The 25,770-nt window shown below is 41.0% G+C and overlaps 2 protein-coding genes across 5 annotated transcripts in view; both read left to right on the top strand.

Moving 5' to 3' along the window:
• SNX31 (sorting nexin 31) overlaps positions 1 to 13,227 on the top strand; it is a 62,608-nt gene extending 49,381 nt beyond the window's left edge. The window contains exons 11-14 of the mRNA XM_060035222.1: positions 2,651 to 2,764; positions 5,257 to 5,334; positions 10,562 to 10,618; positions 13,135 to 13,227. Of these exons, the coding sequence (XP_059891205.1) occupies positions 2,651 to 2,764; positions 5,257 to 5,334; positions 10,562 to 10,618; positions 13,135 to 13,227 (342 nt within the window). The remainder of the gene's footprint in view (positions 1 to 2,650; positions 2,765 to 5,256; positions 5,335 to 10,561; positions 10,619 to 13,134) is intronic.
• An 8,710-nt stretch (positions 13,228 to 21,937) lies between these two features.
• ANKRD46 (ankyrin repeat domain 46) overlaps positions 21,938 to 25,770 on the top strand; it is a 37,100-nt gene continuing 33,267 nt past the window's right edge. Inside the window, exon 1 of one of the 4 annotated variants that reach the window (XM_059994990.1) lies at positions 21,938 to 22,019. The gene's annotated coding sequence lies outside the window, so the exon portion shown is untranslated. The other 3 variants (XM_059994991.1, XM_059994992.1, XM_059994993.1) reach the window with 3 other exon arrangements.

Below are 25,770 nucleotides of genomic sequence, written 5' to 3'. Positions count from 1 at the left end.
CCTTCTGTCCTTTGTGGTATTTGTTGCTATACTTTATTTCTACATATAAGCCTCATGCTATGTTATAATTATTTTTGCTTTAAACAGTTAATTATTTTTTGGTAAACTTTTAATTTTGATGTAATTGTAGATTCACATGCAGTTGAAAGAAATGGTACAGAGATCCTGCATATGCTTGACCCACTTTTCTCCAATTATTACATCTTACAAAACTATAGTACTACATCCCCACCTAGGGTATTGACATTGACACAATGAAGAGTCAAGACATTTCCATCATCACAGGGATCTCTCATGTTGGCTTTTTATAGCTGCATCCACTTTCTCCCACCCCCATCCCTCCTTAAACCCTTGCAACCACTAATCTATTTGACATTTTCATATTGTATCATTTCAAGAATATTATATAAAACTTTTGGAGGTAATGGATATATTTATTACTTGATTGTGGTGATGATTTCATGTATATATGCATATGTCCAAACTCTTCACATTGTGTCCATTAAATATGTGCAGTTTTTTGCATATCAATTATACCTCAACTGAAAAAACAAACACACATAAAACAAGGTTATGTATTGATCGGTTGATGAAAATGTTGTGACCAGAGGTTCACAGGAACCTAAACCTATATTTCCCCTTAGGCTGTTTTTCAGTACCCACTAATTTAGTGCTTATGGTATCATTATAGAACACGACTACTGTGAATAATAAGAATGGACTGTGTTTAGGAGGTAAAAATATAAATAAAAGCAAGGAATTGATTACCTTAAAAAATAAAATAATATTACATGAATATAATCAAACATTATGTAGCTTTTTGGGATTTCCTTTACTTAGCATAATTCTTTGGAAATTCATTCAGCTTGTTGTGTATTTCAGTAGTTTGTTTCTTTTTGTTGCTGAGCAGTATTCCATGGTAGTGAATGGCTAAAATTTGTTTAACCACTATCTGGTCGTTTCCAGTTTTTAGCTATTATGAATAATGCTTCTATAAATATTCACGTATAAGCTTTTGTCTGAGCACAGGTCTTCATTTTTCTAGGATAAATGCCCAGGAGTACAATTGCTGGGTCATGTGGAAGTTACATATTTAATTTTTTAGGAAACTGCTAAACTGATTTCAAGGGAGCTGTGCCAGTTTACATTCCCACCGGTGATCTATGAGCAATCCAGTCTCTCTGAATCCTCCTCAGCAATTGGGTGTTTTCACCATTTTTTATTTTATCCACCCTGATAAGTGTTTAATGGTATTTAATGATTTGATTTGATTTGCTTTTCTCTCATGGCTAATGATGTTGAACATCTTTTCATGTGCTTATTTGCCATCTGTGTATCTTCTTAGGTGAAATGTCTTCATATCTTTCACCCATTTTCCAATTGGACTGTTTGTTTACTGTTGAGTTTTGAGAGTACTTAAATTTATTCTAGATACTAGTCCTTTGTTGGATATGCGGTTTGCAAATATTTTCTTTCACTTTGCAGTTTTTCATTTTCTTAATAGGGCCTTTTGCAGAGCAAAAGATTTTAATTTTGATGAAGTCTAATTCATCTGTTTTTTTATTGTGTTTCTGGTGTCAAGTCAGAATTCTCTGCCAAACCCTAAATCCTGAAGAATTTTTCCCCGGGTTTTTTTGTTGGGTTTTTTTTCCTAAAAGTTGTATAGTTATAGGTTATACATTTAAGTCCATGACCCATTTTGAGTTAATTTGCACATAGGGTGTGAAATTTAGAACATGGTTCCCTTTTTTTGCCTATGGAAATCCAATTGCCCCAGCACCACTTTTGAAAAGGCTATCTTTTCTCAATTGAACTGCTTTTGCACCTTTGTCAAAAATCAGTTATGCACATTTGTGTGGGTATATTTCTGGATTCTCTGCTCTGTTCCACTGATCTTTGTGTCTATCCCTCCACCAACACCACACCATCATTCTCTTCCTTTGTAACAGTTTTAGTGAGATATAATTCATAAAGCATGCAATACGTGTGCCACCCTCCAGGAGGGCAGCATTTCCTGACAGTCCTACCTAGAGAGCCACAGCGAAGACGGAAAGTTTTCGCAAGGGAATTTGAAACTCCAGTACTAGAAGAGAAAGGGATAGATGCTGTATAGCAAAAACCACAGGGGCTTTCTCCAGGCTTTCAGATCTGGCCCTACCCTGCTTCTCTAAGCCCCTTTTCTCACCACCCCCCATGCCTCACAGGCTGTGCTTCAGCCACACTCCAGTGTGCCAGGTTCCCTCAGGCCTCAGTGCATTTGCACTTGTTTTTTCTTCTACCAGGAACCGCTTGTCACCATCACCCCCCTTCCCCCCAAAAAAACATACAACAAACGTGGATAATTTCTACTTCTGCTCAAATAACACCGCCCCCTCCCCCCACCCCCCCACAGCCTCTGCCAGCCTTCCTTTACATCCTAGTCTGGATTAGGTGTCCATCCTATTTACTTCCATAGACCTGTATTCATTTCCCTTATAATATTGATACTTATTATATCACACTATGATGATTTGCTTTAATGGCTCCCAAATAGATTGAATTTATAGTTTCTTGAGAATAGGAATAGTCTCACTTGTTTTGATATTTTGCCCAGCACGTAATAGCCACTTACATTCCTACTGAATATCAAATAATATCTTTTCCTTTATAGGGGACTCTGCTGGATACAGATGGGCCCCAGCAAACTCTCAACCAGAACTTGGAGCTCAGATTTCAGTATAGTGAGGAGAGTCACTGGCAGTGGTTTGTTCTTTACACCAAACAGGTAAGTTCTTAGGGCAGAGCAGGAAAACCTTCTGTGCTAAAATGCTCTCTTGCACTCTGGGGTGGACAAAGCCCTAACCCAACTGGAGCAGAGTACTAGAGTGCGCTACACATGCTCCTTTGAGCCTGTAATGTCATTTATTTTGTTTTATTTTACTAGTCACCAAAGCTTTCATATCAGTTAGAAATGAATTTAGTTACCAAGTAACAGAAGACTTGACTAACAGTGACTTAGACCATGGGTCATTAAACTTTTTCTCAAAGAACCAGTTGGTAAATATTTTAGGTTTTGAGGTTCATATGGCCTCTGTTGCAACTACTCAACTCTATTGTAGCACAAAAGCAGCCACAGACAATACATGAATGAATGGGTGTGTCAATAAAACTTTATTTATAAATAGAGATGGGGTGGCTAGATTTGTTTGCCAAGCCATGGCTTAGACAATACAGATATTTGTCATCTCATTTAATAAGAATACTGGAGGCAAATGATTGGCATCTCTATAATTCTTTTGGCATTTTCCAAGTAGATAAAAGCTATCCCTTTTATCTGGAAAGCAAAAGCCTTACCCAAGAAGCCCCCCAGTAGACTTTCCATTTTGTCTCATTGGCTGGAACTGGGTCACATGAGCACTCCTAGCTGCAAGGGAGTCTGGGAATCAAGCAGTTAGCATACAGGAACTGGATTCATGATCAGTTTAGAATAAGCATCACTGCCTAGAGCTGGGTACTTCCAAAATCAGTGTTCTGTTACGAGGGAAGAAGGAAAAATGGCTGTTGGGTAGCAGTAATTAAATTTGAAGTAAATTTGAAATAATTGAAATAAAAAATCCATTAAAAAATCTAATTTTCTAAATGCCAAATCCAATTGAAAGTTGTTTTTACCGAGATAAACTATTTCAATTTGGAGTCAAAATTACAAAAGTTCTAAAATGAAACCAAAATATCAAAGTAATCTTTGCATCAACATTATATTCAACTTGAGTCCCTGGCGATCATACTCACTTCTGTGTTCCATGGAGCATTCTGGTCTCAGGCACAAAGCTCCCTTTCAACTCCCTACTGGTACAGTGCTGATCAGGAGATAATAGATATCAATGTCCTCTGAAAAACACAAAGTACTAAACCAACATCCTAGGTTAAAGAAATGTCTACTCAGGTTCACCTTAAATAGAAAACATTCTTAGGGAAATGATAGGATGGTTTGCCAAGGCGAGATCTGCAGTCACTTGGAGAGACACAGAGAGATTTTGGCAGTGAAACCACGCTCTTCCGCTAGAATGTTATGTGCAGTAGTTAAATTTTATTATGGTCTTTTAATCTAGTTTGAGGCAAATGAGTTTAAGCCACTATAGAGAGGTGCAATAAACATTCTTTTAAAGGATTCCTGGTAAGGTCTTATTTCCTTTGGAGTGTGGGTTTTTTGCTATGCACCCAAGGGCTACTTCTGCAAAAGACAGAAATGTGGCTTGTGTGCCTTGCAAATACAAAAGAGGGCTGGGGCCCAAATCGTTCCCGATCCCTTTAAACGGAAGCTCAGTCCCTTCATATTTAATAAACCTTACCTGGCTTATAGCAGAATCCTAACCTACATATTTCTGTAACTTTGTATAGGAGTTGAGTGACCATCCTTGAGCACAAATTTATCCTAAAGTTCTATAGCCTCAAGCTTTGAGCTTCAGTTGTCTCAAACCTCAGTCGGGCTGAATAAGAAAAGAACAAGCCAAGAGTTGAGAGCAGAAAAAAGAGGGAGAAGAAAAGGATTTGTGGGAAAGGAGCAAATGGGAAAATCACAGGGAACCTTAAATTTGGCACATGGGGTGAAGTTCCCGGAAAACGGAAGCCCCGGTGTTTGTGCAGCAAGATGGATGACACGTGTGTCTTAGCACTAACAGTGATGAGTCAGCAATAAGCTACAGGTGATGTTGGCGGCAACTGACAGTCTTGACAGTGAATGATTAAAAATACCGGAAAATTTAAAAATGAAGAGAAACAACTAATTTTGTCTTTAGTTCAGTAAAAGCCATAAGGTACTAATATATTCTTTCAAACAGGTTAGTATGTATGCCTAATAATAGGTCTCTCGGTCATTATGCATACAGTTAAATATAAGGTTGACCATCATCAGTTGATTTATTGCAATTATAAGCAGTTTTTATTGTCTGTTGCTCATAAGACATGAGCTGTTTACAAAGTAATAGGAAAAAAATGGGATGTAAGGGGGGAGTTTTGAAAGGGAAAAGGATTAATAATGAGATCCTGGTCATTTTTAATCTACCTTTTAAAAAATTACTGCAAATATATCCATGTAATTGAGAAAATTTATGGTTATTTGCTAATTATATCTTATGCAAATTAACGAAAGTTAAAGAAGAACTCTAAATTCTTAAAAGCATACTGTTGTAGGTCAGAGCACAAAATCTGCTTCGCTGTGTGAAGAGGGAAGGAAGAGAATAAGGATCTCTTCAACTGAGAGAGTTCTTTATTTCTTAGGCTTTTTTGCTGAGTAGCTGCTTGAAAAAGATGATCTCAGAAAAGATGGTAAAGCAAGCTGCAGAGAATCCAGAAATGGTAAGTGCTCTTATCTGTGTATATGTTTCACTTGATTTCCACCATCAGCTGACACTAAACTACACTGATGAATTCCCTGGGCCAGTAAGTCTGGTCCTCAAGGGAAGAACCCAACTGCCCAGAAGTGAGCTTCCCTGCCTTCTGGGAGCTCAGTCTTCAGAATGCAAGCCATGTTTTCCAAGGAGAAGTCGTCCTTGGATTGCTGAGAACTCTCTAATCCTATACTCTGTATCCTTGTATTTCTGCCTTCCCCCAAACGGAAGACTCCAGATTTACCACAAAAGCAGCATCACAAAGACAGGATCTTAAGAGGTCTTTAACACAGCAGCGATGAGCTTACATAAGCTCTGCAGTTTTGTCTCTAGAAAGAACTCACAGCCTCTTAAAACTTCCACTGTGCCAAATGAAAATGCCTTTAGCAGTTTGGAGAAGCCATTGAGTAAAAGAAGCTCTCAAGGCTATAATTTTTCCTCAATGTAAAATTTACTTTGTTTTTCTAGTCTTCATCTCTTCAATAAAGGCCTAATTACTCACTGAAAGTGTTGGTGCTGTAAAGAGAGTTCCTGAGATTTTAAACTTTCTACTTGCCTTGTCACCATCATTAAAAAGCTTGTCCCAAATAAGATAGTACAGTTTGGTTTTAAATAAAAAAATGATTACAAATACTAATGCTTGGTTGATATTTATAAACATAATTCTCTTGCAGAATAGTACACTGGTCTTTAAAAATACAACAGAGGGGCTTCCCTGGTGGCTCAGTGGTTGAGAGTCCCCCTGCCAATGCAGGGGACACGGGTTCATGGCCCGGTCCGGGAAGATCCCACATGCCGCGGAGCGGCTGGGCCCGTGAGCCATGGCCGCTGAGCCTGCGCGTCCGGAGCCTGTGCTCTGCAACGGGAGAAGAAAATATTTGAAAATTTCCCTAATGTTTTCATTTAATTTTAGTGTTTTATAAAAGGGTGGATAATATCATTAGTTTAACATTGATCTTTACTTGAGTTAGCAGCTTTTTTCTAAGAAAAAACGTGCATTTTATACTTACTTCTCTTTCTTCTAGAACTGAAAATATTTTCCCAGGGAAGATAAAATTCACTGCCCCTTGGTGTTCGAACGCTTCAAAATGTACTAGAAAGTAGCAAATCAAAGCAATGAAAGAATCAAGGATGCTTTTTTATTTTTTAATTAAACACGTGTCTTTTTTTTTTCTTTTTTTGGCTGTGTTGGGTCTTCGTTGCTGCACATGGGCTTTCTCCAGTTGTGGCTAGCGGGGGCTACTCTTCATTGTGGTGCGCGGCCTTCTCATTGTGGTGGCTTTTCTTGTTGCAGAGCACAGGCTGTAGACACGCGAGCTTCAGTAGTTGCCGCACACTGGCTCAGTAGTTGTGGCACGCAGGCCCTAGAGCGCACAGGCTTCAGTAGTTGCGGTGCACGGGCTCAGTAGTTGTGGCTTGTGGGCTCTAGAGCACAGGCTCAGTAGTTGTGGCACATGGTGTGTGTGATCTTCCTGGACAAGGGATTGAACCTGAGTCCCCTGCATTGGCAGCGGATTCTTAACCACTGCGCCACGAGGGAAGTCTCAAGGATGCTCTTTTTAAAAGAGTAATAAAATCTAACCTCCTAGGCAGGATGGACCCTCTTAGGCTCCAATTTACATATATATATGATAAATATGTATAAACATAAATATATCATGTCATTATACATATGTGTGTGTGTATATATGTAGGGAGAGAGAGAGACAGATACAGAGAGACAGAGAGAGAAAAGTAATTAAAGTAGCCCCATTAAAAGGGAGAACTACTCTCAAACGTGGTTCAGTAAAGTGTAAGCTATTTGATGCAGGAAATACTTGTACAGTGAATAGCAAAAGAGTTTGCTCTATAATAGGAGAAGGTAGTAGTCTATTTAAAGTTTTAAAGAAAAACAAGCACACTACCACATTCCTTGGATTTACACGCAAATTAAAATCTATAGTTATCCCAGTGGCTGACAGCAAAATCAGCATGGTAGTCGATAAAACTTGTACTGCTTTATCCAAATATTCAAGTTTTATTTCCACGAAGTCTTTATTTCTTCCCTTATTTTGGTTCTTAGAAAGAAAAGTTAAGACCCTTCCTCTTGAAAATTGGATGTTGTAGGAATAGTCCACATTTTAGTCTGGAATTTCATGTACAAACCCCTGGGTAGAATGAGACCCTGGAAGGGAAATAGAACAGACAGATCAGCTGTTTGAACTTCAACTAAGTTCTAGACCTCCTCACAAAGCACAATTGATGAGAACAAGTCATTTTATGGAGCTTAAAGTAGCCATATAAATATTTGACTGTGACATTCACTCATTTTCTAGGTAAACACATAACGTCTGAACTGACACCTATCGCTTATAGAAGGCTTGTATGGACTAAGAAACAGAGGTCTCTAATTTGCAAGGCAGAATAAATTCTATAATTTGCAAGGCAGAATAAATTCTAAGATTCTGATAATTGTGAAGAATCGGGGGAAGGAAAGAGAAATTAAGAAAACTGTAACCAAATAAGCCCCATAAATAAAGCAGATGGTCCCTAGGGAGATTAAATAGTACTGTTTTATCCTGGTAAGAAGGAAGGAGTGAAAGAAGAAATTTAGTGCTAACAAAGTTAATTAGCTTAGTTAGCTTTAAGCAATGCTTTCAAAGGTAAGACTTGAACCATTTATGAAGGGATCATTAAAATTTGAAGTCAAAAAATGCACTAAAGAAAAATGTAAACACCCAACAAAAAACATGTTAAATTCTTCAGACAGTATTAATTGAAAACCAGAAAGGGAAAAAGAAGTGTAACATTCTTCTTAGAGCTATGCTCCTACACAAAAACCTAAATTTTTTTTTTTTAATATTTGCTACTTGTAACTAGAACAGAATTAAAGGATTATTTTATTTGAAAATAAAGTCTATTAGTTAAGAGTAGATTTGGCTTCCTGTAACAAAAAACAAGACAAAATAAGTGTCTTGGAGAAAATAAAAGTTTGTTTCTCTCTCATCTAAAAGAAGCCAAGAAGTAGGCAGTCTGGGGCTGGGATGGTGACTCCATGATGTCACCAGAGACCTTTCTGCTCTACCATCTTCAGTGGGTCTGAATCTCTAAATTGGTTTTCCGAAAAATGGCAAAGAACAGGTAGCATTCTGATTCCAGCTTGCCTCATACCTCCCATCCCCTCCCCAACTACCATTGCCATAAATATTTCTCTCTCCACTCCTCTTTCATTTGGGGCAAGATCAGACTATGTAAAAGGCCACTGGATTCAGAGATGGGTGCTTTGAAGTGTGCTTCTGCTATGTGATGAGAAGGGGAAACACCAAGGGCAGTGCTATCTGATGTCCCAAGAATGGTAGCCTTTGCATAGCTGGTCCAGTTCAGAAAACGGAAAATGTACTGACATTACAGTCATCACAAGAATGGTCTGAGCACAGCAGGAGGACAAAGTTTTAGAGAGCCAGGGGGAAGTTACTGTGCAGGAATGAAGGGTTATATTATTAACAGAAATTCTGTTGATGAGAGAGAGAGTGCAGGAATACTGCATTATGAAAAAAGGATTACCTTTTTCCCCCAACTTTATTACCCCAGTATATAAAATATATAAAGCCTATTGAAATAAGTCAAGGAAACTGATTATATCAGAAATTGCTTAACATTTGTAGTGGGTTCTATTTTATTTCATTTCTACATGGGGAGGGGGAGGGGAAGGAGACTAGGAGAGAGAAAAATTCTGGGAGGTTTCTCCCAACTTCTGTATTTCGTCACACAAGTCTACTTATAAACTATAATGTAATATCGTAAAATAATAATAATGAAGCACATAAGATATCAGAACATTAATTTCTCATTTACCAAGACCTAATAATGATTTTTTGAAACTATTGAAATAGGCTTCAACTATATAACTATCTCTGTTGAGAATATTAACCTAAAGGAAGTCCTACGTATCCTTCAAAGCAATGTATTTTATGGCAAAATTAAGTTAAAAGATAATGCTCTTTTGCAGTGTCATGTTATTTATCCCACTTATTTTGTAATGTCCCACTCTATAGTCTCATGAATAATAAGCAATAATAAAAAACTTAGTTAATTCAGCCCCTCATTCTGTCATTTACCAATGCCTATGTTTACCATACAGTGGCTAGAAACTGAGAATCCAGTGTTAAGAAGTTTATTTGTGGAAGGAGAAAGGCAATTAGTACAGAAACACTCAGGATTACAGAGTGATAAGTTGAGATACGCACATAACGCATAGTTGTTTAATAGCTGTTCTTTTCTTTTTCTATAAGGAGGGTCTAAGAGCACTTTCCCCTAAACCCTGGCTAGGAGACTGACCTTTGTGTGCTGTGGCCTTGCCCTCTGACCTCCAGCCTCCGACCGACCGGTGTCACCCAGGGGGAAACCCAGTGAGGTTGGAGAGTGGGAGAAAATGGAGACTGGGGTATTTATTTCTCCAGCTCTGTCCCAGCTGGGTCTCTGGGGTTGGCCCGGCCCTCTATTGAGGGCCACAGCTCCTGTAGGTGACCTCTCCTCCCTGCTGCAGCGGCCACTCTGGTTCCAGTACCAGCTGCTGCCCTCGCCCCTTCAGGCCTAGAAGCGGTAAGAATTACTCCCACCCTCCCTAGCCCCTCACTGCTAGCCTCTGAGGGCTCCCACACCCCGTCACTGATTCACTTGAATCTTCCCCACACCTCCATCAGGCAGTTCCTTTTAGAAACTCCCCTCAGCTGCCCCAGGAGTGGGCCATCTGTTTTCTGCTGGGCCCCTGACCGTTATATTAAGTTTACCTTATGTGCATGAGATATATTCAAGTATTTTAAACTTCGGTTTGATTAATGATGCTTTTTGATTAATCAAAGCCCCATCTGGCTTTGGTTCAGCGTATGGATTGGAGCTCTGTGGCTTATTTGTGGATTTAGGAGTTCATTTCGTGTGAAGTCCTTTTAAAAGCTGTGTTAAATCACAAAATCCACAGGCAGCCACCAACGTTAAACATTAAGCTTCACTTCACTTTTGGGGACTCAATTTCCGCAACGCTGAGATACTGGCAAACGAAGGGGGCCTGTGCAGACGATGAGCAGGTGTCCTGCTGACTGGCAGCCTTCGGGACCATTAAGAGGATTATTGTGGAAGGAGAAATGTGCTGGTTAAATAGATTATTTGTGTGCTCGCTTCTCCGGCTGTGCTGACTGACATTTCACTAATCTGTTTAGCAGATTGAAGTTCCAGAACAAGGCAAAAGTAAAAAACACCACAGTCAACAAAGCCAGGTCTGTGAGTAAAATTATGTAATGGATATATTATAATTCTGATAAATCTGCCCGTTTTTCCCCTTTAAGTAACCAGTCATTCTACTTTTAAAGTTAAGCCAGAATTGTCTTTCACAGAAGCTCCTCCATATACGCTGGTCCGGTTGGACAACCATCATAGAAATAGTATTTTTTACCGTGGCACCCAGTTGGGCGAGGAGAAATACTTTCCTGAATTTATATATAGAAAACTTCCAAGAAGCATACAAAATTCTTCAGTAATTTTCTTCCACACTCCATACATTTTTTTTAAAATCCTCTTTCTAGTTTGTATATTTTAGTTTCATCGACTTTCTGTGGTGAACTCTGTATAAAAGAACTTTTAAGTTTATAAACTACTTTTTCAAGCATTTGGGTCTGCTGTGCAGATAGCAATAACAATAAATATCATAATAGAAAGCATTAATAGACACTCATTGCCAGGCACTGTTCGAAGCACTTTTCTGTGGATTAATGCATTTATCCTTACCGTGATCCTGTAAATCAGCTGAGGAAATTGGGGCACAGAGAGTTAGGTGACTTGCTCCAGGCTGTATCAATGTATCAATGTATCAATGGCAGGAGGAAGCAGGCAATCTGATTCCAGAGCCGTGCCCTTAACTAACTCTTCCTTTCAAGGTTCAAATCCAAGTGTGGGTGACCAAAATAAAGGTAGCCTCTAAGTAGCATTTGAATGGGATTTATTATTGGTCCAGCTCCTGTCAGAGTCTGCTGTGTATATAAAGATAGTATATAAGTACAGTATTTATAAATATATAAGGTCCTTCCTTGAGTGAATGAGCTCAGAGAAAAATTTAAAAAACAGATTAAATGCAGAGCTGTCTCTCCTACATAATAACAGCATTTCTGGCTGCTTACATCAGAGACAGGAGGTGAGAACTCCACCAATTCCTGGCTGTGTGTCTTCAGGCAGATCAAAAAACTAAATGTGTATAAGGGACTCTTGGGGTACTTACTGAAATGCAAATTTCTGGGCCTCACCCCAAAAGATGGATTCAGTAAATCAGCATTTATAGCAAGAACTCCAATGGGAAACACTGCACCAAGCTTCAGCTTCTTTATCTGTAAAATCACTCCGTCACTTAAATTCATCCATTTCGGCAGCATAGTGACGGCACAGAGCTGTGGTTCTCAACCCTGGCTGCATATTGTCTCCTGGAGAGCTCGAAACACTAATGATGGCTGGGCTGCACCCTCAAAGATTCTGATTTAACTGATCTGAGGGGCGTGGCAGCAGAATTTTTTAAAGCTCCCCACGTGGTCTAAAGTACAGCCAGGATTGGAACTATTATCCTAAAACAGTGGTTCTCAGAGTGGAGTCCCTAGACCGGAAGGGTCAGCATCCCTCGGGAACTTACTAGAAATTCAAATTCTCAGGCCCCCAACTTACTGGATCAGAAGCTCTGGGGTTGGGGGCCAGCAATCAGTATTTAGCAAGCCCTCCAGTTGAGTCTGATGCATGTTTGAGTTTGAGAGCCACTGTCCTAGAACAACAGACAACACAATAGTCAGCATGGGTGAGCAGCAATGCTAAAGGAGGCAAACCTCCCTCATGCTCTGAGCAGGGCCAGCATGTCGGAAGGGGGCCTGGTGTCCAATTATATTGAATTCCAACTTATTTTAGCCAACCTTTATAGAGAGCGTATCCTGAGCTAGGCACTGTTATAGTTGCTTTCCACATATAACTCATTTAATCTTCACAGCAACCCAAGTATTATTATTATCCTTGGTTTGTAGCCAAGGGAACTGAAAACACAGAAAGGTTAAGTAACTTGCCCAAGGTCACACAGCTCGTAAATGATGGAGTTAGTATCCGTACCCAAGCAGTCTTTATTTGTTACTTAACAAATAAAGTTTATTTGTTCCTTTAACCACTCTGCCATGGGGCCTCTCTATCAAGACAAATATCTCAGAGAAAAAAAAAATTTAGCTGCTCTGCCTGGTGAGCTGCCACACATTTATCTCACCAGGGCCAAAGCCCACTCTCCATGGCCCTGTCTTAGAGATTTTATAAACACTGAAAGCCAACTGTTCACTTACTGAAGGTTTGCAGCAACCGTAACTTCTTAAAATATTTTAAAATAACTATAATACTTTTTAAAACTTTGTGTGGGATGTGCACTAAAGGTTTTGGGTGAAGTTAGCAATTGAAAGTCACATGTCTTTAAGAGAGGGGAAAAAGACAAGAGAGGCAGAGTTCAAGTGTTACCTGGAGAGATCCCAGTGCCTGGAAAGGTGCTCTGGACACGCATACCCCTCCATACCTGTAGAAAGCACTCTCAGCACTAACAGATGTATAGCTACCTCGGAAACAAAGCTTCTACACGATAAAGCCATTTAAAACAACCAGTGCTTAACAGACACAACCTTTTAGTTGCCTTTTTTATATTAAACTTTGGCTTTTTAACTATTATTGTTGTTATGGAAATTATTTCCTCTCATATATATTTCTAACCTCTCTGTTTACTTCGTAACAGAAAGACTATTCTAGTTTTCTGCCAAGAAAAAGCAAGATTAAGACAGCTGAAGTTGACTGTGGTTTGGGGACCATAAAGGAAGAAGGTCTTTGAAGAGAAAGTCTAACTTTTTAAAATGTTCTCAAAGGCTGTCTTGACCATGAGAGAGCTTGGGGGTTGAAAGTAGGCTTCCTACCACCAATGGAAGAAATGTGACTCCTTCCCATTTTTTTCACATTAAGATGGACCATATTCATCAAGACCACTTCAGAACTCTGCTCATCTCAAGATTAAAGGGAAATGCAAAACGAAGTTATATAGTTTGTTTTTAGTGACTTATATGTGACAAATGGCAAATCTGAACCAATTAGTACAAAGCTCGTTGGGGTTTTTTTTTCCCCTAAGATAGATATTTACCTGGCTTCATGAAACCTTTTATATGTTCTGATATTGCATGAATGAAAGGCTTAATATAAAACACTAAAAATGCATTTTGGGTTAAGATCTGAGGGCATGACTCATCAGCTGTGGCTCTAAGAAAAGGAATCATTGAAAAAGAAATCTGGACTTCACTAATCCATCACCAGAGCAAGGAGTTGATGAAATACAGATTTGTTTCCTTATATAATTCTGAGCCTACCAATATGGATGTGCTCCAAGTAACAGGCTGCCCAGTTCTCTGTTTCTCCACTGTTATAGTTGTATTCTGTTCTTAGAATACTGAATTCAGCTCAATAGTCATGACACTATTTTGAATATTTTTATTTTGGAAACCAATGGGGCCCTGCACTTGATATCAGATACCTTAGCTTTAAAACTATGTATACCTTTTCTCTAGACTTTTTCTTATCCAGTTTCAGTTCATCATTAATTAATAGAATTATATATAGAACTAAGATTGCAGTAAGGGAGAGGGACAGAGGAATCAATATAATTAGGTAAAGTGTGATATTATAATGTTCTTTTCTAACTGGGTTGTGTAACTATATAATAAATATGAAATATATTCTAGTGAACATAGAATTTATTGATGAAAATTCTGTGAATCATTTTTTGAAGTGTAGAATCTGTTAAAACCCTATAATATTTATAAAGCAATGTCTCTAGCCATAACTTCTAGCGCCGTAAAGTTTTATATTTTAGGCTGTAGTGGGACATTTTTGCAAGGGGGAATCTTAAACATCCCAGATCACCCGTGGTGAGTGTATTAATGGGCTAGGATACATTTTCAGATTAAAATAGAAGCTTATCCTCTATTTCGCCAGTTTGGCAATAGTCAAAGTCTATTTAATAGCAAATGCCTACACTGTATAAGAATCTATTGAAGACCCTAGGAATGCAAAGAGAATTTGTATTTGGGGTGAGAAGATGCATATATTAGATTGAACCATATGTAACTGCTGTTTTGTAGGTCAAAAATAGTTGAATGTTACCCATTTCATATGTTGCAACTTGACACATAATTGCGAGTAATCCAAGACAGCATGGAGTAGGTGTCCAATGTGTAGTGTGGACCTGTGTGTCATAGGAAGTTGGTGGGTGGGGTGAGTCAGGAAGGCCTGAGGGGAAGAGGGACTTTGAAGAAAGAGTAGAGACAAGTAGAGGCAGAGATGGGGGCACACATGTAAAAGGAAAGGATAGACACTGATGGGAGAGTGAGTACAGTGTTTAGGGAAGGATAAGCAACTGTGCTAGCAAAGTTTGAGATTAAGGGAGTGATTAGGAGATAAGAGGAAAGAGGGATCTGTATATATGCGTACACGACTGCAGCATCCCTATAATATAATAGAGCGATTTATCCCCATTTGAAGATGGCAAAAATTGAAACGTTGAATTTAATAGTTTTTTTTCCAAGACATTGAGATTATCATCAATATCAGAATAATACAAGTGAAGAAAAATACAAGTGATGAAGTACATTCCACAGTATATAACATGAAGAATAAAGGAACTGAGATAGCAGAAAATAAAATTCCTCAGCAGCTATGCAAGAGAAGAAGGGGCTGTTAGCCCCTTTGGGGGTTACTGGGCCTATCTTTCTCTAGATGGCGTTGGGAGTTTCAATCACTTGTGGATTGAAGCACTTCCATCGTTGAGTAAAAAGCCTAAGTTCCACCTGTCAGAGCGTCCTGCCCTGCTGCAGCCTCCGAGAGAAGATGGAGAGTGAGACCCCGTCTCTGCTGGGGGTGATGCCTTCACTCCTCAAGTGCTGTTACTGGGTCGGGACCTTCCCAACAGCACAGCCATCCAGCAGGGGAGAAGACATGATGCAGGGCGTGAGTTATAAAGGTAGGCAACGGTTGAATTCCTTCAAGTAACTCCTAAGGGGTGCGACATGGCTTTGCAAATTAGCATATGGTTTAATCTATAGATTCACCCCTCATGGTCCCCACTCAGCCAGATCTTCTCCTGCTACATCTACATTCACCAACATCACTTCTCTCCACGTGTAGACACATGTATTCGTTTCTGCTGAGGTTTAAACTCCTAAAATAACTGTCATAAGCACTCTGCCCGGGGGCAAACACACTTGGGTTTCAAAATTTCACAAAAATAATTATGAGAAAAAAAGGACAGAGATGATTAAATTGTAGTTAGGCCCAGAGGTCCGAGCCCCTTTGCGTCCCATGGAGGGAAGCACGCGCGGGCTTTGTTTGATGAGCTGACGTGCTTGCCAAAGCCACCAGTATGTGGTGAGCTTATGGCTTGCACAGGTCCCCATGTGGACAATCGGGAAGCAAATTTTATGTGAAATATGTAAACTAGAAATTATCTTACGTTCCCCCTCAGAGTGATTTTAAGAACAGCTAAGGGATCTTAATTTGCAGAAAACCAAATAGGTTACCCGAACAACTGCTCTACAGACCCCATCAAATATGTGCTCATGTGGACAGATGGAAAACCCATTAGGAAGTACAGCCAACTCTGTGTTCCCACATTTCCAGGAGAGAAACCACATTTGGTGCAAGAGCAGTGCAAAACCACTAGGGTCAGTGCCTTTAAATCAACTGAATGTCTAACCTCTTCTAAAATATTACACAAGGAAAGCCCATATGGTTAGCTAGAGACGACCCTACAAAACGTACATGTGCTGGGCTTCCCTGCTGGCGCAGTGGTTGAGAGTCCGCCTGCCGATGCAGGGAACACGGCTTCGTGCCCCGGTCCGGGAAGATCCCACATGCCGCGGAGCGGCTGGGCCCGTGGGTCATGGCCGCTGAGCCTGCGCGTCCGGAGCCTGTGCTCTGCAACGGGAGAGGCCACAACAGTGAGAGGCCCGCATATCGCAAAAAAAAAAATTTTGTGAAGATGAAAATGAAACCACAGGATCAGTGTTTTGAGAGAAAGAGAGTGGAATTGAGGCCAGTTCTGATAAAATTCCCTTCCTGGAGTATATTTCAAGACTAAAAAGATGTGCTTTGCTTCTGTTTGAATGATCACCAGGAGTTTGTTGTGAGACTAAGATGAGAGTTAAGATCCCTCAGCCTAAAATTTCCATTTGGTTTGAGCCCCTGGGGTGAGCTAAGTGTCATTGTAGGGCTGAAGCGGACCCTTGAACAACACAGATTGCTGGAATCTTCTAAACTGCCTGTTATCTGGACCAAGAAGACATCTCAGAGCCTTCTGGGATCAGTACGAGCCCTTCCTTGGCTTTTCTTTGGCCAGATGTAACAATCCCTGAACTAGCGTGGTTTCTAAGGAGTGAGAATATTAAAGGGTTAGAAAGAAACCCAGCGCCAGAAAGGAATAGAAAAAGGCAAAGCTAGCCTGGACTTTCCCATGTTATCTCCTTTTACCCTTCCTTGTCCGTTTCTGAAAAAATTTACAAACCTTTGACTTGATGAGTTTCTGGTGCTTGTTTTGAAGTATAAAGGAAATGATCAAATATATGGACATCATAATTTCTTAGGCACTTTGCAGAGTCTTTATTGATGTTTTCTATGATACGCAACAGTGCTGTCTGGGCAATCAATTCTTAGGTGGTTTGGAATCCAAGTTCTCACATAATCCTACACCCCAAGTAAGATGATCCACCACATGCCTAATAGCTCATATCTCATTACTCAATGATTTTGAGATCTGGTGGACACAAGCATAACTTCTCATCAAAGAGCCCCTGTAACCCAGATGCCCAGACATAGTCTCGGCAAGATAGTCTGATTTATGCCTAGTGATGCTACACTGGCTACTCAAAGACTCTTAGCCTATTAAGGGAACTCAGAAGTGATGCATGAAATTTTTCTACCGTTTTCTTGAAATACTTAAGTACCACCAAGGATGAGAGGCATGATAGTGGAGTGGAAGATTACCCCTCTGACTTGAATTCTGAGTTTGCTTCTGCTTTGAGATAGTAATGTCAGTTTAGGCAATTTACCTATGTGGCCCTTAGTTTTCTCATCTGCAAAATTAGTTGTTAAGAGCCTACATGTGTGCTACTTTCTTGTTTTGTTTTGTTTTGTTGGTCAACTTGGTTAATGTGGGAACTATGTTTCCCAGTGCCCCCTCTCCGGTATGATTCCAGTTTAAAATTAGCACAAGGAGAACTTTCCAGGAGAATTGGGAGACAGAGCAAGGCAGAGGCCGTTATCTTCTGACAGTCTTTTCACAATCAGATACAGTGACATGGAAAGGCAAGTTCCTGGCAGTTTCTGGCATGTCCTTGTCCCCCTCCACTTCATGTCCAGTCCTTCTTGCCTTCTAGCCCCGCTGAGCAACACAGCACAGGCCCACCACCAGATGCTTGGTGGGGGACTCACACAGCAGTAGCTGGCTGCACAGAGGCAGCAGGTCCTAAAGATCCCCTTTGTGGTCCCACTTCAGCGGTCCCCCTCAGGCAGACTAGTTTGTAACTTTTTATATAAGCCTCCAGCATCTCCTTCCAAACCTTCACTTCCTGGACTCCTCCCCCAGTTGTGTGAGACGGAATGCCTGCAATAAATCCACTATCCTGTCACACAGATGTTCTCCCTCCCTGACTGAACCCACCTCTCACCAGTCACATTTAAAGGCTTTGCAAAGCAATGCATTTGCTTAAACCTTTGCAAAAGCTTTTCCCTTGCTAACGATCAGTTACTTGTGGAAGGGAAGGTTCACTAGAGCTAGGCACTATATACATTCCCATCACATACATTATTTCATCTAACGCATGTGTGAAATCCTGTGTGGTTCTGCCATGTGTGGGTAAATGCAAAGAAAAATAACAAATTGGGTTTTCAGCAAGTAGCCAAGCTCGTTCCTTATTCCCGAGGGGTCTAGCTGTTATTATTATTATTTTTTTTGCGGTACGCGGGCCTCTCACTGTTGTGGCCTCTCCCGTTGCAGAGCACAGGCTCCGGACGCGCAGGCTCAGTGGCCATGGCTCACGGGCCCAGCCGCTCCGTGGCACGTGGGATCCTCCTGGACCGGGGCACGAACCTGCGTCTCCTGCATCGGCAGGCGGACTCCCAACCAGTGCGCCACCAGGGAAGCCCCTAGCTGTTATTTTAACTCCAGAAATTCAAGGAGACCTATGATGTTTTCTTTGCAATTAACAAAAGACAAGAGATGTCTTTCCGAAAGATTTGCTTGATACTTCATTTCCAATTGTACTGTCTGCTGAAGGAAAATTTTCCTTAGTTTTGCAAATACAATACCTGACACACATACATGATTCATTTTTTTTTTTGGTGGTTTAAATGCTTAAACTGTTGGAGAACTGAAATGAACCTAACTCTGGCATAGATAAATATATGCTACCTATCTCTAATCCATGGTTTAGACATGCTCACTCCATGGTTATGCCTTGAGAGCTCTCGGTGTTGTTAAAAACACCTGATACTTGTTAGCCTGGTGTAGACTAGAGACTGGGGGAAGCCAAGCTTTCTGGGAGCATGTCTCCCTCTGATGGTCATTCGTTAGTACTACCAAAAACTGGAATGCCTTCTGGGAAACAGAGCTCAAAACCAAGAAATGCCCTTTCCTTTGTAGATAATGGTGTGTTTTTTAAACACCTCTCCATTCCAACACATCTCTTTCTGCTGAGACAACTGGTTACACTGGGGTGGTTGCTAGATCACTCTGAGTCTCTTCTGATAAGCGTTCTATTACAAAGTGTTTTTTTTTTCTGTTTAAAAAAATTGAGGTATAGTAGATATATAAGTTACAGATGTACAACACAGTGATTCACAAATTTTAAAGGTTATACTCCATTTATATTACAAATTTTATTTATCAAATATTGGCTACATTCCCATGTTGTACAATATATCCTTGTAGCTTATTTATTTTAACAATGTTTTTGAAAGACTCTTCTGCATTTTCTAAGACTGAAAAGGAATGTATAATCAAGATGGCCAAAACCCTTCTTTTCTTTAAACAGAAGAAAACCTCCTTAGAGAAAATCCTATGCCAAGCAAATATTTTCTGTCATTCTTTCATTCTTTACTCCTGTGGTTGTATCTGACACAGTGGCTCTTAACCCTGACTGCACATTAGAATTCTCTGAGCACCTTTAAAAACTATGGATGTTGGGCCACATTTCCAAACAATTCTGACTTGGTCTCGGCTAGGGTGTTGGTATTTTTAAAGTCCTGTAGCAACTGTAATGTGCTGCCAGGGCTAAGAACTGCTAAGCTAATAATCTTGAGTACCAGCTATGTGCCACTCATTGTGGTGGTGCTGAGGATTTGATGGCAGGGACACAATTCAGCCACACTGACCTTCTGACATCACTATTCCCAGGCCACACATGCTGTCCCCTCTGTCTGAAACACTCCCCCTGTTTGTTGTATAATTAATTCCTCATCCTGTGTATCTCAGTTAAATATCACTTATTCAAAGGCATTGCTGCCCTTCCATCTAAATTAGGTCCTGGACAGTTTGCCCTCCTATAACATCTCTCTTCTTTTACTTCATAACACTCATCCCAGTTATAATTACAGGTATTCCTCCCTGTTGGAACTCTCACAATCAGAACTCAGGACCAAACAGATTTTGGTAATGAGGAAGAAAAGGTAGATTTACCTGAAGGAAATGGAGTTTAAGCTTCAGGGCTCTTGCAGTGGGCTGAATAACATTCCCCTAAAGATGTCCATGGCCTAATCCCCAGAATCTGTGACTATGTTAAAAGGACTTTGGACATGGTAAAAAGGACTTTGCAGATGTGATTAAAATTAAAGACCTTGAAATGGAGGGACTGTTCTGGATTATCCAGATGTGCCCAACATTATCCAAGGGTCCTTATAAAGAGGCAGGAGGGTCAAAGTTAGAGAAGATGCAAGGTTGGAAGCAGAGGTCAGAGAGCTGAAAAGATGCTAAGCTGCTGATTTTGAACATGGAGGAAGGGGCCATGAGCCAAGGATTGTAGGTGGCCTCTAGAAGCTAGAGAAGGCAAGGAAACGGATTCTCAGAGCCTCCAGAAGGAAAGCAGCACTGCTTACACTTAACGGTCTCTATATTTTTTCAGATCAAACAAAAGCAGTAGTTCATGAAGGTGGAGAGATTCATTTGAACAGAAGTAATGAACAGGCTCTTGGATTGTTTGATAAACCAATTAATGAAAAGGAGGTAACTGTATGAACACACTAGGAGAAGGCTGAAATTCTTTGCTGATTTGATACAATTTACAGGCATCAATGAAGATATAATAAACTTAACAACCTCAAGGAGGACATCAATGACAAACTGGTTAATAAATGTCATCAATTCAAAGAGTATTTAATATTTATGATTAGTCACTGCACAAGAAAATGTGAAATGCCTGAAATCTTTTTTTTTAAATTAATTAATTAATATTTGGCTGCCTTGGGTCTTCATTGCTGCGCATGGGCTTTCTCTATTTGCAGCGAGCAGGGGCTGCTCTTTGTTGTGGTGCGCGGGCTTCAGTAGTTGTGGCTCACAGGCTCTAGAGCACAGGCTCAGTAGTTGTGGCACATGGGCTTAGTTGCTCTGCGGCATGCGGGATCTTCCCGGAGCAGGGCTCGAACCCATGTCCCCTGAATTTGCAGGCAGATTCTTAACCACTGTGCCACCAGGGAAGTCCCTGAAATCTTATTCTTATATGAAAGACATGTGATAGAGGTTTTCTCAAATTTGACAATAATCCTAAACATTTACATGACATTTCCAGGAGCAAACTGTTAGACTGAGTAGTAGCCATTGAATGGAAGGACTTGAGACCCCCAGAGGGTGGCTTGGCTGAGCGAGTATGCTAGAATTCAGGGGAGGGAGGACCACTGTGCAGGTCAAGTCTTCTTGGCTGTAGGACTGGAGTTGTTGGTTAAGCCGAAAAAAAAAAAAAGTTTCCAGTAAATGAACTTCCCACGACCTGCCACCTTTTTAGTTCGGGCTGGACGCATGTTGCATTTCGTCTGGGAATTCTAAAAAGTGGGATGTAAGTATTCAAACCCTTTTAGAAAAAAGCTCAGGGTCATATTTTAGAATTAGAGCAGCCAGTCGGTAGTTGCTATTACTAATACATCAATTTGGATTATAGAGAAGACTTACCTAAATTAGGCCAGCAACTATTAATTGATGCCTACAGCTCTTGGTAAAACTGTCCTTGACTTTGAAGCCTGCATTTAGCTTAGGGGTGGGATGTTTCTTTAGAAAAAGACGTGAAAAATGCAAAATGATCCTGGACTCAAATCGATGAAACCTCTTTCAGTTGTCTTTCTCTTCTCCCCCGTCGCAGTTTTGGTACTTTGCCTAGTTCACCGCGGAATCACAGTTTCTGATTCAGAGCCGGCAGAGCCGCCGTGCGGGCTGCCCGCCTACAGGGGGAGCACCAGCCGCGGCGCAGTGAGGCCGCTCTGGCCAGCTGGGGCCCCGACTCGTCTCAGTGGTCAGCCCTTTCCCTCCGCCCGCCGCCTCAGGCGCCGCCGACGCCGGGAAGGTGCTGCCGCTGTTACCGCTGCTCGGCCGACTCGAAGGTACCTGGGCCTCGGCCCGCGAGCGGCCTCCGGACGGAAGCCACTGACACCTCTCCCGCCAGCCCCGAAGCACTGGAAAGCATCGGCCCGGGGCCTGGCTGCAGGGAACCAGACCCGTGGTGGTGCGACGGGTGGCTTCCTGGCGGGTCTGTGCCGCTCGCGAGACCTGGGAGGGCCTGCGAGGGTTCTGGGGGTTTTGTGGGTAAAGGCTGCGCGGTCGGCCGCGGCGGGCGGAGCTGGGGCGGGCGTGCTCCCGGGGCTTCGCAAGGTCGGAGGTCCGAGCCGAAGCCCGCGGCCGGCTTCTAGGCGTTGGGCCCGAGAAGGTGCGCTGTGTCTTGCGTTGGCATAGATAGTACGTGGCCGTTTACTAGGCGCCCGTAGTCTAGGCGTAAACAGAAGCTGCTGAGAGGTGAGTGGACTGTCCCGATGGCACACGACCCCGGGTGTCCGGGTTAAAAGACAGCATTGCCTCTTATTCACATGCAATGCTGGAAGCAGATTGTCTTCCAGTACAGTGCTCTGCCTCGAGAAAAACACGTTTATTCTTCAGAACGGTCCACAGTGTTCAGAATTGGCTACAGAACATAACGAGGTAAAAAAAATATACCATTGAATAGTAACCCTTCTCACTCTTTAAAAAATGACGGTGGTACCAAGGAGCTCCTAGCTTAAAGAGCTGTATTATCAGTGATGTAGAAATTATAGTAATAGCTCTCTTCAGTGCTTACTATATGTCATTGTGCTGGGTGCTTTAAAACCTAGTACCTTTATTTAATCCTTGTAGCAACCGTAGGAAGTACCATTTCCATTTTACAGGTAAGGAAACTGAGGAACAGAGTCTGAATTTACTTGTCCGAGGTCAGACAGCTAGTAAAGGGTGAGATGGGATTTGAACCTCATTCATCTCCCTTACTCCAGTGCTTCTGCTTGTTACCTATCCAAACACGTTCCCTAAGACTTTTATTTGCTTATTAATTTGACTTGAACCAGCTTGAACTGATTTCTCTCAGGTTTAATTTTCATGGCTAAATGCAAGAGTCCTGTACCAACTTATTTTTAGTTTAAAAGGAGTTTAGGGCTTCCCTGGTGGCGCAGTGGTTGAGAGTCCGCCTGCTGATGCAGGGGACACGGGTTCGTACCCCAGTCCAGGAAGATGCCACATGCCACGGAGCGGCTGGGTCCGTGAGCCGTGGCTGCTGAGCCTGTGCGTCCGGAGCCCGTGCTCCGCAACGGGAGAGGCCACAACAGTGAGAGGCCATGTACCGCAAAAAAAAAAAAAAAAAAAAAAAAAAAAAAAGGAGTTTAATGAGAAAAACGTTTACTCATTAAGGAGAATAGTGATAATAAAGTTAAGCATGAACTAGGTCCCTCACTGCTCTGATGCACTTTGATTTGAAGTAGAGTTGGATTTATTTGGTTGTTAATGAGCTTCATTACTTTTCTTCATTATTTGCATTTTGATACCATTTGTAGTGAGTTCACTTTGCCTTTGCAATATTAGGTACAGTAGTGTTGAAGGGAAATGAAAGATTTTTCGATGACAGAAAGTTAATATTTTAGAGGATGTAGGAAAGACTGAAGTAAAAAGGAATTAAGAGGTTTGGGGCATGTTATTTAGAGCAGATTGTGTTACTATATGGAAGAGAAAGATTTCCAGTTTCTGTCAATGTCAGAAGGGAAATGGTATTTCCGTTTGTGGAAAGAAGTTAGATACTGTAGTGTCCTAAACACTTAGCCTTATCAGGATTTAAGAGTTTGCATATTAAGCATTCCCGTAGCAAATGTACACTGAGTGCCTCCCAGGGCCAAGCACTGTTCTAAGCATTGGGGATGCAAGAGGAACAAAAGAAAACAGCATTCTTGTCCTCCGGGAGGTAACATTCCACTGGAGGAAGGTGGGGATGGAGACAGTAAATAAAATACTTTATAAAAATTAAAATATATCCAGTCAGATGGTAACAGTTGCTTAGAAAAAAAATAAAGCAGTGAAGAGGGATAGGGAGCACCAGAGAAGGAGCAGAAGCAGTTTTTTTTGTTTGTTTGTTTTTGTTTTTAACATCTTTATTGGAGTATAATTGCTTTACAATAGTGCGTTAGTTTCTGCTTTATAACAAAGTGAATCAGTTATAAATATACATATGTCCCCATATCTCTTCCCTCTTGCATCTCCCTCCCTCCCACCCTCCCTATCCCACCTCCTAGGCGGTCACAAAGCACCGAGCTGATCTCCCTGTACTATGCAGCTGCCTCCCACTAGCTATCTATTTTACGTTTGGTAGTGTATATATGTCCATGCCACTCTCTCACTTTGTCACAGCTTACCCTTCCCCCTCCCCATATCCTCAAGTCCATTCTCTAGTAGGTCTGTGTCTTTATTCCCGTCTTACCACTAGGTTCTTCATGACATTTTTTTTTCCTTAGATTCCGTATATATGTGTTAGCATGCAGTATTTGTCTTTCTCTTTCTGACTTCCTTCACACTGTGTGACAGACTCTAGGTCCATCCACCTCACTACAAATAACTCAATTTCATTTCTTTTTATGGCTGAGTAATATTCCATTGTATACATGTGCCACAACTTCTTTATCCATTCATCCGATGATGGACACTTAGGTTGCTTCCATCTCCTGGCTTTTGTAAATAGAGCTGCAGTGAACATTTTGGTACATGACTCTTTTTGAATTATGGTTTTCTCAGTGTATATGCCCAGTAGTGGGATTGCTGGGTCATATGGTAATTCTATTTGTAGTTTTTTAAGGAACCTCCATACTGTTCTCCATAATGGCTGTACCAATTCACATTCCCACCAACAGTGCAAGAGTGTTCCCTTTTCTCCACACCCTCTCCAGCATTTATTGTTTCTAGATTTTTTGATGATGGCCATTCTGACCAGTGTGAGATGATATCTCATTGTAGTTTTGATTTGCATTTCTCTAATGATTAATGGTGTTGAGCATTCTTTCATGTGTTTGTTGGCAATCTGTATATCTTCTTGGGAGAAATGTCTATTTAGGTCTTCTGCCCATTTTTGGATTGGGTTGTTTGTTTTTTTGATATTGAGCTGCTTGTAAATTTTGGAGATAAATCCTTTGTCAGTTGCTTCATTTGCAAATATTTTCTCCCATTCTGAGGGTTGTCTTTTGGTCTTGTTTATGGTTTCCTTGCTGTGCAAAAGCTTTGAAGTTTCATTGGGTCCCATTTGTTTATTTTTGTTTTTCTTTCCATTTCTCTAGGAGGTGGGTCAAAAAGGATCTTGCTGTGATTTATGTCATAGAGTGTTCTGCCTATGTTTTCCTCTAAGAGTTTGATAGTGTCTGGCCTTACATTTAGGTCTTTAATCCATTTTGAGTTTATTTTTGTGTATGGTGTTAGGGAGTGTTCTAATCTCATACTTGCACCTGGCCAGTTTTCCCGGCACCACTTATTGAAGAGGCTGTCCTTTCTCCACTGTACATTTCTGCCTCCTTTATCAAAGATAAGGTGACCATATGTGCATGGGTTTATCTCTGGGCTTTCTATTCTGTTCCATTGATCTATATTTCTGTTTTTGTGCCAGTACCATACTGTCTTGATTACTGTAGCTTTGTAATATAGTCTGAAGTCAGGGAGCCTGATTCTTCTAGCTCCGTGTTTTGTTCTCAAGATTGCTTTGGCTATTCGGGGTCTTTTGTGTTTCCATACAAATTGTGAAATTTTTTGTTCTAGCTCTGTGAAAAATGCCAGTAGTAGTTTGATAGGGATTGCATTGAA

Source organism: Delphinus delphis, chromosome 17 (genome assembly GCF_949987515.2).
Source record: "Delphinus delphis chromosome 17, mDelDel1.2, whole genome shotgun sequence".
In the NCBI taxonomy this organism is placed as follows: Eukaryota; Metazoa; Chordata; class Mammalia; order Artiodactyla; family Delphinidae; genus Delphinus; species Delphinus delphis.
Note: the sequence above shows the minus strand (reverse complement) of the source record. Positions and strands in the feature narration are given on the sequence as shown.